The 14,229-nt window shown below is 43.2% G+C and overlaps 1 protein-coding gene across 2 annotated transcripts in view; it reads right to left on the minus strand.

Annotated features, from left to right (window-relative positions):
- LOC109896629 (PRKC apoptosis WT1 regulator protein-like) overlaps positions 1 to 13,575 on the minus strand; it is a 78,939-nt gene extending 65,364 nt beyond the window's left edge. Inside the window, exons 1-2 of one of the 2 annotated variants that reach the window (XM_020490913.2) lie at positions 13,397 to 13,575; positions 12,371 to 13,088 (exon numbers count right to left, since the gene is read on the minus strand). In XM_020490913.2, the coding sequence (XP_020346502.1) occupies positions 12,371 to 12,931 (561 nt within the window). In that variant the 5' untranslated portion in view covers positions 12,932 to 13,088; positions 13,397 to 13,575. The remainder of the gene's footprint in view (positions 1 to 12,370; positions 13,089 to 13,396) is intronic. The other variant, XM_020490914.2, reaches the window with a different exon arrangement.
- Between the last annotated feature and the right edge of the window lie 654 nt (positions 13,576 to 14,229).

The following is a 14,229-nucleotide window of genomic DNA, read 5'->3' on the forward strand; positions in this document are numbered from 1 at the left end:
CAGAGGCTTGCTGGAAAGATGTGAGAGGTTGGCGTCTTGGTTGGAAGGCCACCTGGGAACACATACGTGGGTCACATGGGATGGGCGGAAGGTAGGTATGCTGCCAGTAGCAGCCAATCGCTGATCTGTTGTGGACATTGTGGGGTGCGTGCCAGTAATGCATCATAGTTGAACACAGCTAAGTTGGCCCTCTGTCTACTCACAACAGCATCAGTAGGGAAAGGACACACTCACAAACACACAGAATGAGGTTCCAGCTTTAAAGCCAGGGGTAGGATGGCATGTGGTTACTTTAATCCTCTAAAACACATTCATTCGTCTTTGTTTGGTTCTACAACTTAAAGATCAAGGCTTTATATCCACAGGCACTTTGAACCCACATTTTCATTCGATTTAGAGTGTTTATCGGCTACATTCTCAAGCTGTTTTCCTGAACCACTTTTTCATTTGGTTCCTCTTTTGATGTGAGCCTGCCTGGCTGTATTTTCCATAAAATCAACTAAATGAGCCACACTAACAACATACACGTCAACAGTCAGAATATTACATTTCCTCAAAGCATTATGAATTCCTCCCATTTCTCCGGCTTCCAACAAATCAATTTAAGCCTCCCCAGGTATGCATGTAAAGTGAATGTGTTTTTAAAGGTGGAGAGCTAGGCTTAAGACCCCCCCCACCCACCCACAGTCCTACCAGCAGCACACAGTGGAATGCCAAACACTCCTGACAGCCTCCACCTGTAGATCCCCAATCGTATTCCTACACTCAGCTAGGTGTTGCTATGACAATCAGAAGACACTCTCTCCCCCTTATCCACACGGTGAAGCAGAATGAAAAGAGCAAAGACTTATGACGTATGATTTGCATGTTTATTATTCATCACCTTGGTTAGCTATATTGTTATGCTGCCAAGTCTGACACCGTAGCCGACTTCTGCTGACGCTTATCAGGGGACAAAGTGTGACAGGGAACCATGGTGCCATAATGGGAGGAGAGAGAACCCATTGGCCTGTGGTGGTGCTGGATCTCTCTAGCTGTGTGTGCAGTACCAACATAACGCTCTGGAACTCTTTGAGCCACTGTATGTTGACATATCATCTATAAGAGCTCATCCATAAAAATTAAGCGAAAGGTTTTACCAAGAATAAAACTCCAAAACAACTCTTTCCGTGCCCATAGAAAGAGGAGAGAAGAAAGAGACAGACAGAAGTAGCAGCCGCATACGATTCTGTTCTGTAATGAATCGAAACAGACAGTTCTCCTGAATGCCTAATCATGCAGTGGCCTGATTACAGCTGACTCACAAATCCCCCACTGCTGCCAAGCACACAGGAATGTCCAACAAACAAGTTACATTTATGCAGGAACACACAGACACCACAGCTACTGTCAATCAGCAAGCTGATCAGCAGATAAACCTCAATCCACTGAATCTCTCTATGGGATTTCTGCATGCAGCAGTTGAATGTGGCAGCCCAAACTTCGACAAGAACACAGTGGGGGGGCTAAGTGGCAGTTTCCAAAGGCTCGGGAGGCATGAAAACCACTACCCCATGCGTCCGTGTGAAACCATTAGCTATTAGTAGATATCAGGGGCAGGACATTTAAGTTACAATAACATGCAACAGTTGATGTTAATACCATTAGCGTGATGGCTGGTATTGGAGGGAACAGATACGGAAAAAGGAAAACTTAAGCCTAAACGTATGATGGGTGAAAGGAAATCACTGTCTCCACATCTGCTACTGGATTATGAAGGTGTTAACCTCAACGAGGAGAGACAACGACTTAGAAATCCCCATTTAGTTCAAAGGAGAAGGCTTCCATGTGCCGCGACAATTCCAAAGCATTGGCATTTTACTCTAGGTCTTACTGTAAATCAAGAAGTGCCTTGCGGGGGAATTAGTACCAAATTTTGTGTGTCCAACGAAAAGTTAAGTATGGGTCAACAACACACCAAGAGGGAAGATCAGTCACGCTATGATTTACTATTAGAACAGTTGACTCATCACATTCCACAACACAGTAGGACATTAACCTCAACAACACCATATTAAGTAACAAACACTCCCATATTGCGGCACGTCCTGGTTTTGATTGCGAGTTAATGATTGGCCAGTCAGACAGCCACTGCGTCATCCAGTGACAGAGGAGCATGTCATTTCTCACGCAAACAAAATGGGCAAACAGGCGTCTCTGTAAAAGGTAGATTCATAGGGTCCGGCATACTACTGTCCATTGGGACCAAGACTGTGTGGTTCTGTTGTGATAAAGGGAGGGGAACGGGTTGTTACTCATTCAGCAGACACGTGCTCCAGATGTCAATGTCCATTGACCCTGGGCAATCAGCTCTGCATTCACGGAGAGAGGCAGCGCAGGGGGTGCATTCTTTTTTTAACAATAATAATCTATCACATGAAGCTCCTATAGCCACATAACTAAAGAGCACTGACCCAATTACAGCAGAGAAATCTATGGCCTGGGTTAGAACTAGAGGTTGAACGATTAAAATCGGAATGGCCGATGAATTAGGGCCGATTTCAAGTTTTCATAACAATCGGAAATCGGTATTATTGGGCGGCGATTTTTAATTATTTTTTATACCTTTTATTTAATTAACTAGGCAAGTCAGTTAAGAACACATTCTTATTTTCAATGACGGCCTATGAACTGTGGGTAAACTGCCTTGTTCAGGGGCAGAATGACAGATTTACACCTTGTCAGCTCAGGGGTTTCAATCTTGCAACCGCAGTTAACTAGTCCAACGCTAGTTAACTGCAGGCAATATTAACCAGGTGAAATTGTGTAATTTCTCTTGCGTTCATTGCACGCAGAGTCAGGGTATATGCAACCGTTTGGGCTGCCTGGCTCATTGCGAACTAATTTGCCGGAATTTTACATAATTATGACATGCATTGAAGGTTGTGCAATGTAACAAGAATATTTAGACTTAGGGATGCCACCCGTTAGATAAAATACCGAACGGTTCCGTATTTCACTGAAATAATAAACGTTTCCGGATTCGATCATATTAATGACCAAAGGCTGGTATTTCTGTGTGTTATTATGTTATAATTAAGTCTGAATTGATAGAGCAGTCTGACTGAGCAGCAGCAGGCCCGTAATCATTCATTCAAACAGCACTTTTGTGCATTTTGCCAGCAGTTCTTCGCAAGCACAGCGCTGTTTATGACTTCAAGCCTATCAGCCTAATGGCTGGTGTAACCAATGTGAAATGGCAAGCTAGTTAGCTGGGTGTGCGCTAATACTGTTTCAAACGTCACTCGCTTTTAGATTTGGAGTAGTTATTCCCCTTGCACTGCAAGGGCCGCGGCTTTTGTGGAGCGATGGGTAACGATGCTTCGAGTGTGGCTGTTGTCGATGTGTTCCTGGTTCGAGCCCAGGTAGGGGCGAGGAGGGGGACGGAAGCTATACTGTTACACTGGCAATACTATAGTGCCTATAAGAACATCCAATAGTCAAAAGGTATATGAAATACAAAATGGTAGAGAGAGAAATAGTCCTATAAATTCTACACTGCTCAAAAAAATAAAGGGAACACTTAAACAATGTCACTCCAAGTCAATCCCACTTCTGTGAAATCAAACTGTCCACTTAGGAATCAAACTGATTGACAATAAATGTCACATGCTGTTGTGCAAATGGAATAGACAACAGGTGGAAATTATAGGCAATTAGCAAGACACCCCCAATAAAGGAGTGGTTCTGCAGGTGGTGACCACAGACCACTTCTCTGTTCCTATGCTTCCTAGCTGATGTTTTGGTCACTTTTGAATGCTGGCGGTGCTTTCACTCTAGTGGTAGCATGAGACGGAGTCTACAACACACACAAGTGGCTCAGGCAGATCAGCTCATCCAGGATGGCACATCAATACGAGCTGTGGCAAGAATGTTTGCTGTGTCTGTCAGCGTAGTGTCCAGAGCATGGAGGCGCTACCAGGAGACAGGCCAGTACATCAGGAGACGTGGAGGAGGCCGTAGGAGGGCAACAACCCAGCAGCAGGACCGCTACCTCCGCCTTTGTGCAAGGAGGAGCAGGAGGAGCACTGCCAGAGCCCTGCAAAATTACCTCCAGCATGTGTCTGCTCAAACGGTCAGAAACAGACTCCATGAGGGTGGTATGAGGGCCCGACCTCCACAGGTGGGGGTTGTGCTTACAGCCCAACACCGTGCAGGACGTTTGGCATTTGCCAGAGAACACCAAGATTGGCAAATTCGCCACTGGCGCCCTGTGCTCTAGACAGATGAAAGCAGGTTCACACTGAGCACGTGACAGACGTGACAGTCTGAAGACACCGTGGAGAACGTTCTGCTGCCTGCAACATCCTCCAGCATGACCGGTTTGGCGGTGGGTCAGTCATGGTGTGGGGTGGCATTTCTTTGGGGGGCCGCATAGCCCTCCATGTGCTCACCAGAGGTAGCCTGACTGCCATTAGGTACCGAGATGAGATCCTCAGACCCCTTGTGAGACCATATGCTGGTGCGGTTGGCCCTGGGTTCCTCCTAATGCAAGACCTCATGTGGCTGGAGTGTATCAGCAGTTCTTGCAAGAGGAAGGCATTGACGCTACGGACTGGCCTGCCCGTTCCCCAGACCTGAATCCAATTGAGCACATCTGGGACATCATGTCTCGATCCATCATTTTGACTTGTTTTAAGGACATTACATCAAAGTTGGATCAGCCTGTAGTGTGGTTTTCCACTTTAATTTTGAGTGTGACTACAAATCCAGACCTCCATGGGTTGATCAATTTGATTTCCATTGATACTTTGTGTGATTTTGTTGTCAGCACATTCAACTATGTACAGAAAAAAGTATTTAATAAGAATATTTCATTCATTCAGATGTAGGATGTGTTATTTTAGTGTTCCCTTTATTTTTTTGAGCTGTGTATATTAACTACAACCTAAAACCTCTTACCTTGGAATATTGAAGTCATGTTAAAAGGAACCACCAACTTTCATATGTTCTCATGTTCTGAGCAAGGAACTTAAACGTTAGCTTTTTTACATGGCACATATTACTTTCTTCTCCAACACTTTGTTTTTGCATTATTTAAACCAAATTGAACATGTTTCATTATTTATTTGAGGCTAAATTTATTTTATTGATGTTTTATATTAAGTTAAAATAAGTGTTAATTCAGTATTGTTGTAATTGTCATTATTATTTACAAAAAATAAAAATATTTTTTTTTAAATCGGCCAATTCAATCGGTATCGGCTTTTTCGGTCCTCCAATATCGGTATCAGCGTTGGAAAATCATAATCGGTCGACCTCTAGTTAGAGCAGAACACTCTACAAAACCTACACATTCGGAACATGACTCCAAATTAGGCAGGCTATTTTCTTGTCAGGCCTGCTGAAATGCATACATTATATATATATATATACATTTTTTTTTAAATACTCCTGTGCTGTGATCGTGCTTTGTTACAAAACATTTAAAACTGGATTCCTTGCCAGAAAGTGAGCTCATTAACCTGTGACAAGCAAAGAGGATGTGGGGAGTAAGCAGAGGCCAGGTCAGTCAGAGGGCCATTAGAGGAGCAGCCAGGACTACTGTATTCTGAATGAAGGCTCCAGTTTTCACATAACCTTGGTCTGTTTAAGTGATATGATTCACCCTGACAGGGTAATGGACAGCTATTCACTGGGCCTCACCTAGTCAGAGGGCACATTAATGAGAGCCGTCGTTTACTCAAGATTCCAAAAACATGCACAAAACCCTGTGCCACATCCCATTAGGGGGAGCGGGGTGTTTTATGAGGTGCTGAGAGAACTTCGGGTGCTCCCTGTATTAGGGGCCTACCTGGTAACCATGTCATGGAACAAGGCGAACAGTAGTTCCACATTCTTCCTCCTCTACAACTTCCTGTGGAATTCCCCTAACTTTCACCACACAGCTCTATTGGGACCTCTTTACATTAGTCCCACCCCACTTAAAACTTATTCTGCGAAATATTCTCGTAAACAATCTACAACTCCTGCTAATTAGTCAACCTGTCAAATGTTCTTGTAAACGCACATAACTGGCAAAGGAGCCTGGGTATAAAAAATAAAAATAAAACACTTTGGATTGGATTAACATAACTTCAAATTCCTTTTGTTCCACCAACAACCCAAAACCATGCCCAAATAATTCCTTGCTTACCCAAGTCCATGATCCAATCCCTATGGTATTTCCAGTGATGATGTGACCTTATTTGGGAAAGGTTTTATGAGCAAGTAAAACAGGCTAAGTCTGAACCGTCCAAAGTAGTGATGCTAGGTGGGCAGGTGCTGGCAGAGATCGGTTAAAGAGCATGCATTTAGTTTTAATAGCGTTTAAGTGCCGTTGGAGGCCACGGCAGGAGTGTTGTTTGGCATTGAAGCTCGTTTGGAGGTTCGTTAACACCATGTCCAAAGAAGGGCCAGAAGTATACAGAATGGTGTCGTCTGCGTAGAGGTGGCCTAGTTAACAGGTGTGCCTTCTTAAAGTATCCTTCTTAATGCATTTGAGCCAATCAGTTGTATTGTGACAAGGTAGGTTTGGTATACAGAATATAGTCCTATTTGGTAAAAGACCAAGTCCCATATTATGGCAAGAACAGCTCAAATAAGCAAAAATAAACTACAGTCCATTATTACTTTAAGATATGAAGGTCAGTTAATCTGGAAATGTTCAAGAACTTTGAAAGTTTCTTCAAGTGCAGTCACAAAAACCATCAAGCGCTATGATGAAACTGTCTCATGTGGACCGCCACAGAAATGGAAGACCCAGAGTCGCCTCTGCTGCAGAGGATAAGTTCATTAGAGTTACCAGCCACAGAAATTGAAGCACAAATAAATGTTTCACAGAGTTCAAGTAACAGACACATCAACATCAACTGTTCAGAGGAGACTGCGTGAATCAGCCCTTCATGGTCGAATCGCTGCAAAGAAACCACTATAAAAGGACTATGATAAGAAACTTGCTTGGGCCAAATTTGAGATTGAGATTTTTGGTTCCAACCGTGTCTTTGTGAGACGCACAGCAGGTGAACGGATGATCTCCGCATGTGTGGTTCCCACCGTGAAGGTGTGGGGGGGTGCTTTGCTGGTGACACTGTTGGTGATTTATTTAGAATTCAAAGCATACTTAACCAGCATGGCTACCACAGCATTCTGCAACGATACGCCATCCCATCTGGTTAGTGCTTAGTGGGACTATCATTTGTTTTTCAACCCAAAACACACCTCCAGGTTGTGTAAGGGCTATTTAACCAAAAAGGAGAGTGATGGAGTACTGCATCAGATGACTTGGCCTCCACAATCACCCAACTTCCAACCAATCGAGATGGTTTGGGATGAGTTCGACCGCAGAGTGAAGGAAAAGCAGCAAACAAGTGCTCAGCATATGTAGGGACTCCTTCAAGACTGTTGGAAAAGCATTCCAGATGACTACCTCATGAAGCTGGTTGAGAGAATGCCAAGCTGTCATCAAAACAAAGGGTGGCTACTTTGAAGAATCAAAAATATAAAACATATTTTGATTTGTTTAACACTTTTTTGGTTACTACATGAGTCCAGAATGTGTTATTTCAAAGTTGAGGTCTTCACTATTATTCTACAATGTAGAAAATAGTAAAAAGAAAGAAAAACCCTTGAATGAGTGAGTAGGTGTCCAAACGTTTGACTGGTACTGTACATGTCAGTAAATACACACAACAGGAAGGTCACATGGTGGAGAGGCGTTGTGCTGTGAGGTGTGAACATTCCCACACCTTCTGGTTGTGAGAGTCAGACTGGCTTGACCAGGATTTTTTTTTTAAGCAATAGGGTGATAAAAATATAAATTAGAGCCAGGCCACTTTATCACATCAATGTTACATTCCCAAGGGCTTCAATACAGGTCAAGGGGGGAGTTCATGTAGTTATATGGCAAAACTCTGTCTCATGACATAACATATTTTCTGCTTTACCCCTCATTGACAGCACTGCTACTTTAAGCACAACAATAACAAGAGATGCTGAAGAGAAACTGTGTTTCAACAAGACGGTATGCCACTCAAGAGCGTTTACAGATGTTTCAATGGTGTAATTGTAACATGAAGGCTTTGAAATACATTTGTGGTCTGTCTGCAGATAAAACTCAACTCACTCGCCTGGAGAGAGCCTGTTGTGCATATATCCAGAGCTAGATATGATCCGATGGATCTTTAGAAACTGTGGGTTCACACTGTGCTACCTTGTTGTAGCCTCACAAAACAAAGTGGTTGCAGTTTGAGCTCAAAATGATAATCCAACCAATCAGGCTGGAGCTGTGGCTTTATCTCCAAATGGGCCATAAACATTGAGGCAACGCCAACTGTCAAGCAATGGGCCTTCCATTTATTAGCACTTTGTTGATGCAGATTCTCATAGGGAAACAAATGTTATAATCACATTGCTTTGTCTGTGGAGTGAAAGATATCAGCATGATTATGTACAGGGAACACACACTCCTCTTAGCTCATGACAGATATGCATAAACTACACAAGTGATTCAACAGCAACCAGGAAGAAGCTCTGAGAAATCCCCTCGGCTATACCCTGCGGCCCTATCCTTTTTACATTTTAGTCATTTAGCAGAAATAGGGTTGAGTGCCTTGTTCAACGGCCCAATTAGAGATTTGTTTTAACAAGTCGGCTCTGGGATTTTAACCAGTGACATTTTGGTTCCTGGACCAGCGCTCTTAAAATCGCTAAGCTACCTATCACCACAGTAACGGAATTACGCTGAGACTCACTTTAAAATGTATGCTAAACAAAAAACATTGATTTCAAAGTTTAACAAACCATACAACTCTATGCACACTTGGAACAATTTACACAGAAAATAAATAAATAAACATTTACTGGAAACACAGTGCAGATGCAAATTTTGTGTTTTTGCAAAATGTCCCGTGGAAAATGTTAAAAGTAGACCTTGTGTATGATTAGTTCAACTTTGAAATCAATGCTTTTGGTTTGGTATACATTTTAAAGTGAAAAATATGAGAGTCTCAGTGTATTCTGTTACCATGGAATTGCCCAGTGCTAATTGGCACCAATGTGTAGCCTGCCCTATCATACCACTTGTTCACGGTTGCTACTGACGAATGGCCCTGGGTGTTCCAGACACAACAGCAGCAGACTTGATCAGAGAGATCCAGCCCACCACATGAAACAAAGTTCATGCTCCCGAGTGAAAGCAACTCAGTCTCCAAGCCGAGCCTTATAACACACTGCTGGTCATAAAACATGGATGGCCCCAGACAATGAGGCTCATCAACTAGGCCTAAGGCACGGTGAGGCCAACAGGAAACGGACCACTGACAACACACACATCCTAAAGAGAGAGAGAGAGCAAGATTGAAGATAACGCTGTCTGAGTGAGTACTCACCTCGAATGAGACAAACGCACACATCACTTAAGCAGTATTTCATTGTTCAGTAAGCATTTGTTAAGCAGGTCAGAGGTCCCCAACAGCCAGTAGACACATACCATTCTCCGTCAGAGAGGGTGAGACTGACAGGGAGGCTGAAACGAGACACCTTCCTGGAATGGGGGAGGTGGTCCTGATTGACACTCCACAGAAGAGCCAGTGTTTGCTTCGGTTAACCGTGAAGCCATTGTCAGCCCATCATAGGAAGAGTGGCGCGATTGGGTTTCCTATTGCTCTGAAACCCCCTCAACAGCTATTGTGCCCCACAGAACATGCAGGCTGATTATGCCCCAGCATACCTTTTCAATAAAATTCATAACACAAGGGGCCTTGTGTGAAGAGGGTCCAAATTATACAGTGATCGCCATGTCATGGTTTAGATTTACCATGAGAAAGATGCAACGCAATAAACACAGGCAATGTTGTCGCATGGGGCATGATCGCACATAGTTTGGCATGATCTGTGGGGTTGAAACCTAGCATTACAGCTTGGCTTCTGACCAGCCTCTCAAACTCCTTGACTGGAACTGTCGTCCGTCTAATAACAGGCTGTCACCAGCCAACTGAGACACTGGTCAACCTCCAGGTGAAACTCCACAGTCGGCAGCATGCTCTGGGTGTGGGCAGCTGTCAGAAAAGCCAGACCCCTAATATGTAGACTACACTCTGTGGCTTCAAGGCACTGAGCCAGTGTCAACATCATAAAACATGCCCATTATAGAGTGCCTTCAGGAAGTATTCATACCCCTTGACCTATTCCACATTTTGTTGTGTTAAAGCCTACATTAAAAATGTATTAAATCGAAAAGATTCTCACCCATCTACACACAATAACCCATAACGACAAAGTGAAAACATGTTTAAAATTTGTGCAAATTTATTGACAATGAAATACATAAATTAGATATTTCTGTAAGTATTCACACCTCTGAATCAACCTGTTAGAATCACCTTTGCCATCAATTACAGCTGTGAGTCTTTACGGGTAAGTCTCTAAGAGATTTGCATACCTGGACTGTACAATATTTTCACATGATTTATTGTTTTATTCTTCAAGCCCTGTCAGGTTCTAGACAGCCATTTTCAAGTCTCGTTATAGATATTCAAGTCGATTTAAGTCAAGACTGTAAGTAGGCCACTCAAGGTCGTCTCCCAGTGTCTGTTGGAAAGCAGACGGAACCAGGTTTTCCTCTAGGATTTGCCTTCTATAAAACACTGGAGTCCTTGCCGACGACAAGCATACCTATAATATTGTAGCAACCCGCACAGACAGCTGTGGGTTATGTGTTAGGCTAGTAGGTGGTTGTGTTGTACTTACCAGTACCCAGTGTTCACGGGGTCCAACATGCCAATCAACCTGCTATCTGCCAATCACGGGAATGCCTGGAATGTTCTGATGCTGGGCATCCTGGCGGTTGGCGGAGTGGCGTGGAGGGGGGTTGGGCAGGGGGGTGGAGCATTGGAAGTTAAGACCGGGTTTAGCCTTTGTTCTCTCTCTTACGTCTGGACTTCACAAGAGAAGGTTACGATTGGCTTGTGGGTTATCTTTCATTTATTTGGTGTGGGCTACGGCCAAACAGTAGCCTGTGTAAAGTTGGTTTAATTTCTTTGCCACATTTTTTGCAGTTGTACTTTAGTGCCTTACTGCAAACAGGATTCATGTTTTATAAAATTTGTATTCTGCACAGACACCCTTCTTTTCACTCTGTCATTTAAGTTAGTATTGTGGAGTAACTACAACATTGTTGATCCATCCTCAGTTTTCTCCTATCTTGGCTTCATGGTGAAATCCCTGAGTTGTTTCCTTCCTCTTCAGCAACTGAGTTAGGAAGGACACCTGTATCTTTGTAGTGACTAGGTGTACTGATACATTATACAAACTGTAATTAATAACTTCACCATGCTCAAAGGAATATTCAATGGCTGATCTCTTGTTTATCTACCAATAAGTGCCCTTCATTGCGAGGCATTGGCTTGAATCTGTATGAAATTGACAGCTCAACTGAGGAACCTTACAGATAATTGCATGTGTGGGGTACAGAGATGAGGGAGTCATTCGAAAATCATGTTAACCACTATTATTGCATACAGATTGAGCCCATGCAACTTCATATATGACTTGTTAAGCACATTTTTTGCCTCATTTAGGCTTGCCATAACAAACGAGTTGAATACTTGACTCAAGACAATTCAGCTTTTCATTTTTTATGAATTTGTAAACATTTCTAAAAACATAATTCCACTTTGACCTTATGTATGGGGTATTGTGTGTAGGCCAGTGACACAAAATCTCAATTGAATCCGTTTTAAAATCAGGCTGTAACACAACAACATGTGGAAAAAGTCAAGGGTGTGAATACTTTCTGAAGACACTGGATACATATAATTTCCCTGATGGTGGAAGTTCTTAGAATAACAGGACAGACATTATTGAGTGGGGGACTGGTGGTTGACAAGCTTTCATCAGCTTCCCTGCTGCCAGGCTGTGACACGATTTATGTGCAATAACAACGATACTGCTCACTCTGCACATTTTCAGCATTCTCATGGAGACTTTTTTCATGTCTGTGCTAGACAGGTCTTCATAAACACTCGACAGAACAGACATGTTAATGTAGGCCTTTTGAAGGTCAGCAGAACGTTTTATAACCCCATTTGAATACTTCTCATTAGTCATTAAAGCTACTCGGTCTCAAACCATTATTTTCCCACAAACATCCAACCCATTTGGTACATTAAAATGTTTGTTTCATAACGTTAATGACACAACCTAATGGACAGATAAGTCCAACTTTTATTTCTCGCATAGGCCTACAGGTTGCCAGCAGAGTATAAACAGTCTCATCCTACACCAGGCATCATGCTTAATAACTAGGCGATGATTTGTAAACAAATGAAAGTTACAGACAGCTTGGACTCACCTCGGTGGACGGCATGCTGACAACACCTGTTGATCTGCGCTTCTCCCTCAGCTTTCTTTTCTCTATCTGTCCTTTCCCCTTCCTGGCGCTTGGACCACTGTTTTTCTTCTCTTTGCCTTTACTGGGTGAGGGGCTCTCCTTGTCACTGCCATGGTCATTGCAGGCAGTGGGGCTGGACTCTTGTGGGGTGTAGGGCACTTTCTCCGGCTGCGGTGTCTTCTTCAGGGTACTCCCCGGTGTATCCGCTCCTCTGACGGCTGGTGTCGGGTGTGGTTCATCGTCAGGTCTCTTCAAGGCTGAGGAGGATGATGAGCGAGCCATGGGGTATGATGTCCCGCGATCCGGGTTGCCGTTGTTGTTAAGTTCGGTGCTCGAGGTAGCATTGCGCATCTCACTTTTGTTGCTGTGGCTCCCCAGGGACGCAGGGACAATACCACCAGTGCACGCGCCGGTGGCCGCAGCGATGTCCCCGAGCATTTTTGCCCTCATTTTCTCCCGTTTAGCCTTCCATTCCTCCAGAAAGTCTGTCTGTGCATTTGGTTTAAATCCACCCGTTGCCATGTTCCTTTTTGAATATGTGGATGTTTCACCAGTGGCTTTACTAAGTTTGTAAACTACGTTCCTTCAGCAGTGAATTTGTAATTTCCGTTTTTAAATCAGGTTACCGTGCAATCGTCCTTCGCTTCTAATGGCACCACATTACTCAAAACGACTCGGTCTACAGGTAATGGAGAATCACAGTTAGTGTAAATTTGGTACAAACTTCAATGAAACGACCTCATTTCGAAATTACTATCCGTGTGTAAAGTGTATCAAATTGTTTTTACAAACTAGCCTTCCCATATACAAACAGGGTTTGAACTATAACTCATAGCAAAGTTGGTGCTACAGTAGATAATCACAACAAGTCGATCATTTTTTGAAGTTATATTTTCTCCCCAAAAATGTTAAAGTAACTTATTGGAAATAACATGAATCACTTAGCGAACCATTATAACAGTGACATGCGTTTCTAATAAGACTCACCTGTTATTTTGCAGTGCTTTCGCTCTCTCAGGTGAACATTCCGTAGGAATGAATTGTAGCCTACTTCACTGCAAACTCGATGAGTCACATGCAACCTAGGGAACAGTGCGGCTCTGACTCAACTCCCTCTCCTGGGCTTCTCCGAACCCATACGAAGACTCACGAATACATACGAAATTAAATGGATTGAGCCTATTCCGTTACTAAAAATGTTTGCGTTGTACTTGCCGTGTCTAAACACCTTTCTTTGATATTTTAACGAAATGTTTTGTTTTTTTTACAGGTGGAAATAAACAAGAAAAAAAATGTCTCAGCCTAATCATAGACTATATAGTGTATATTCTTTTTAACCAATAGGCTGTATAGGTGGAGGTTGGTGAGAGGAGCTATAACAGTCTGACTACACCGCTAGCGTCACGTGCACGAGCATTGAAAAGTACATTTTAAAATCTATATTATTAAATTATTGCACCCACACTGCTCACGTGCGCCAACGAGTGTCTGCATTGCCAAGGGCTAACACGGAACCCAAACTGGCTGTGCGCGTGCGCCATCGTGCATAAGTTTATTTTGAAATGCACAAGGTCCTCTAGAGGCAGGACTTGGGAGAGGCAGGACTTGCAGCGCGATCTGCGTCACAAATATAACTGACTTCTATTTTAGCCCTTGGCAACGCAAGACGCTTGCGAGCAGTGTGGGTGCAATAATTTAATAATATAGATTTCTAAATGTATTTTGCACGAGACACGAGCGGTGTAGTCTGCATGTAAAATAGAAGTCAGTTCTATTTGTGACGCAGATCGCGCTGCAAGTCCTGCCTCTCCCATCTCCTC

This window comes from Oncorhynchus kisutch, linkage group LG9 (genome assembly GCF_002021735.2).
Source record: "Oncorhynchus kisutch isolate 150728-3 linkage group LG9, Okis_V2, whole genome shotgun sequence".
In the NCBI taxonomy this organism is placed as follows: Eukaryota; Metazoa; Chordata; class Actinopteri; order Salmoniformes; family Salmonidae; genus Oncorhynchus; species Oncorhynchus kisutch.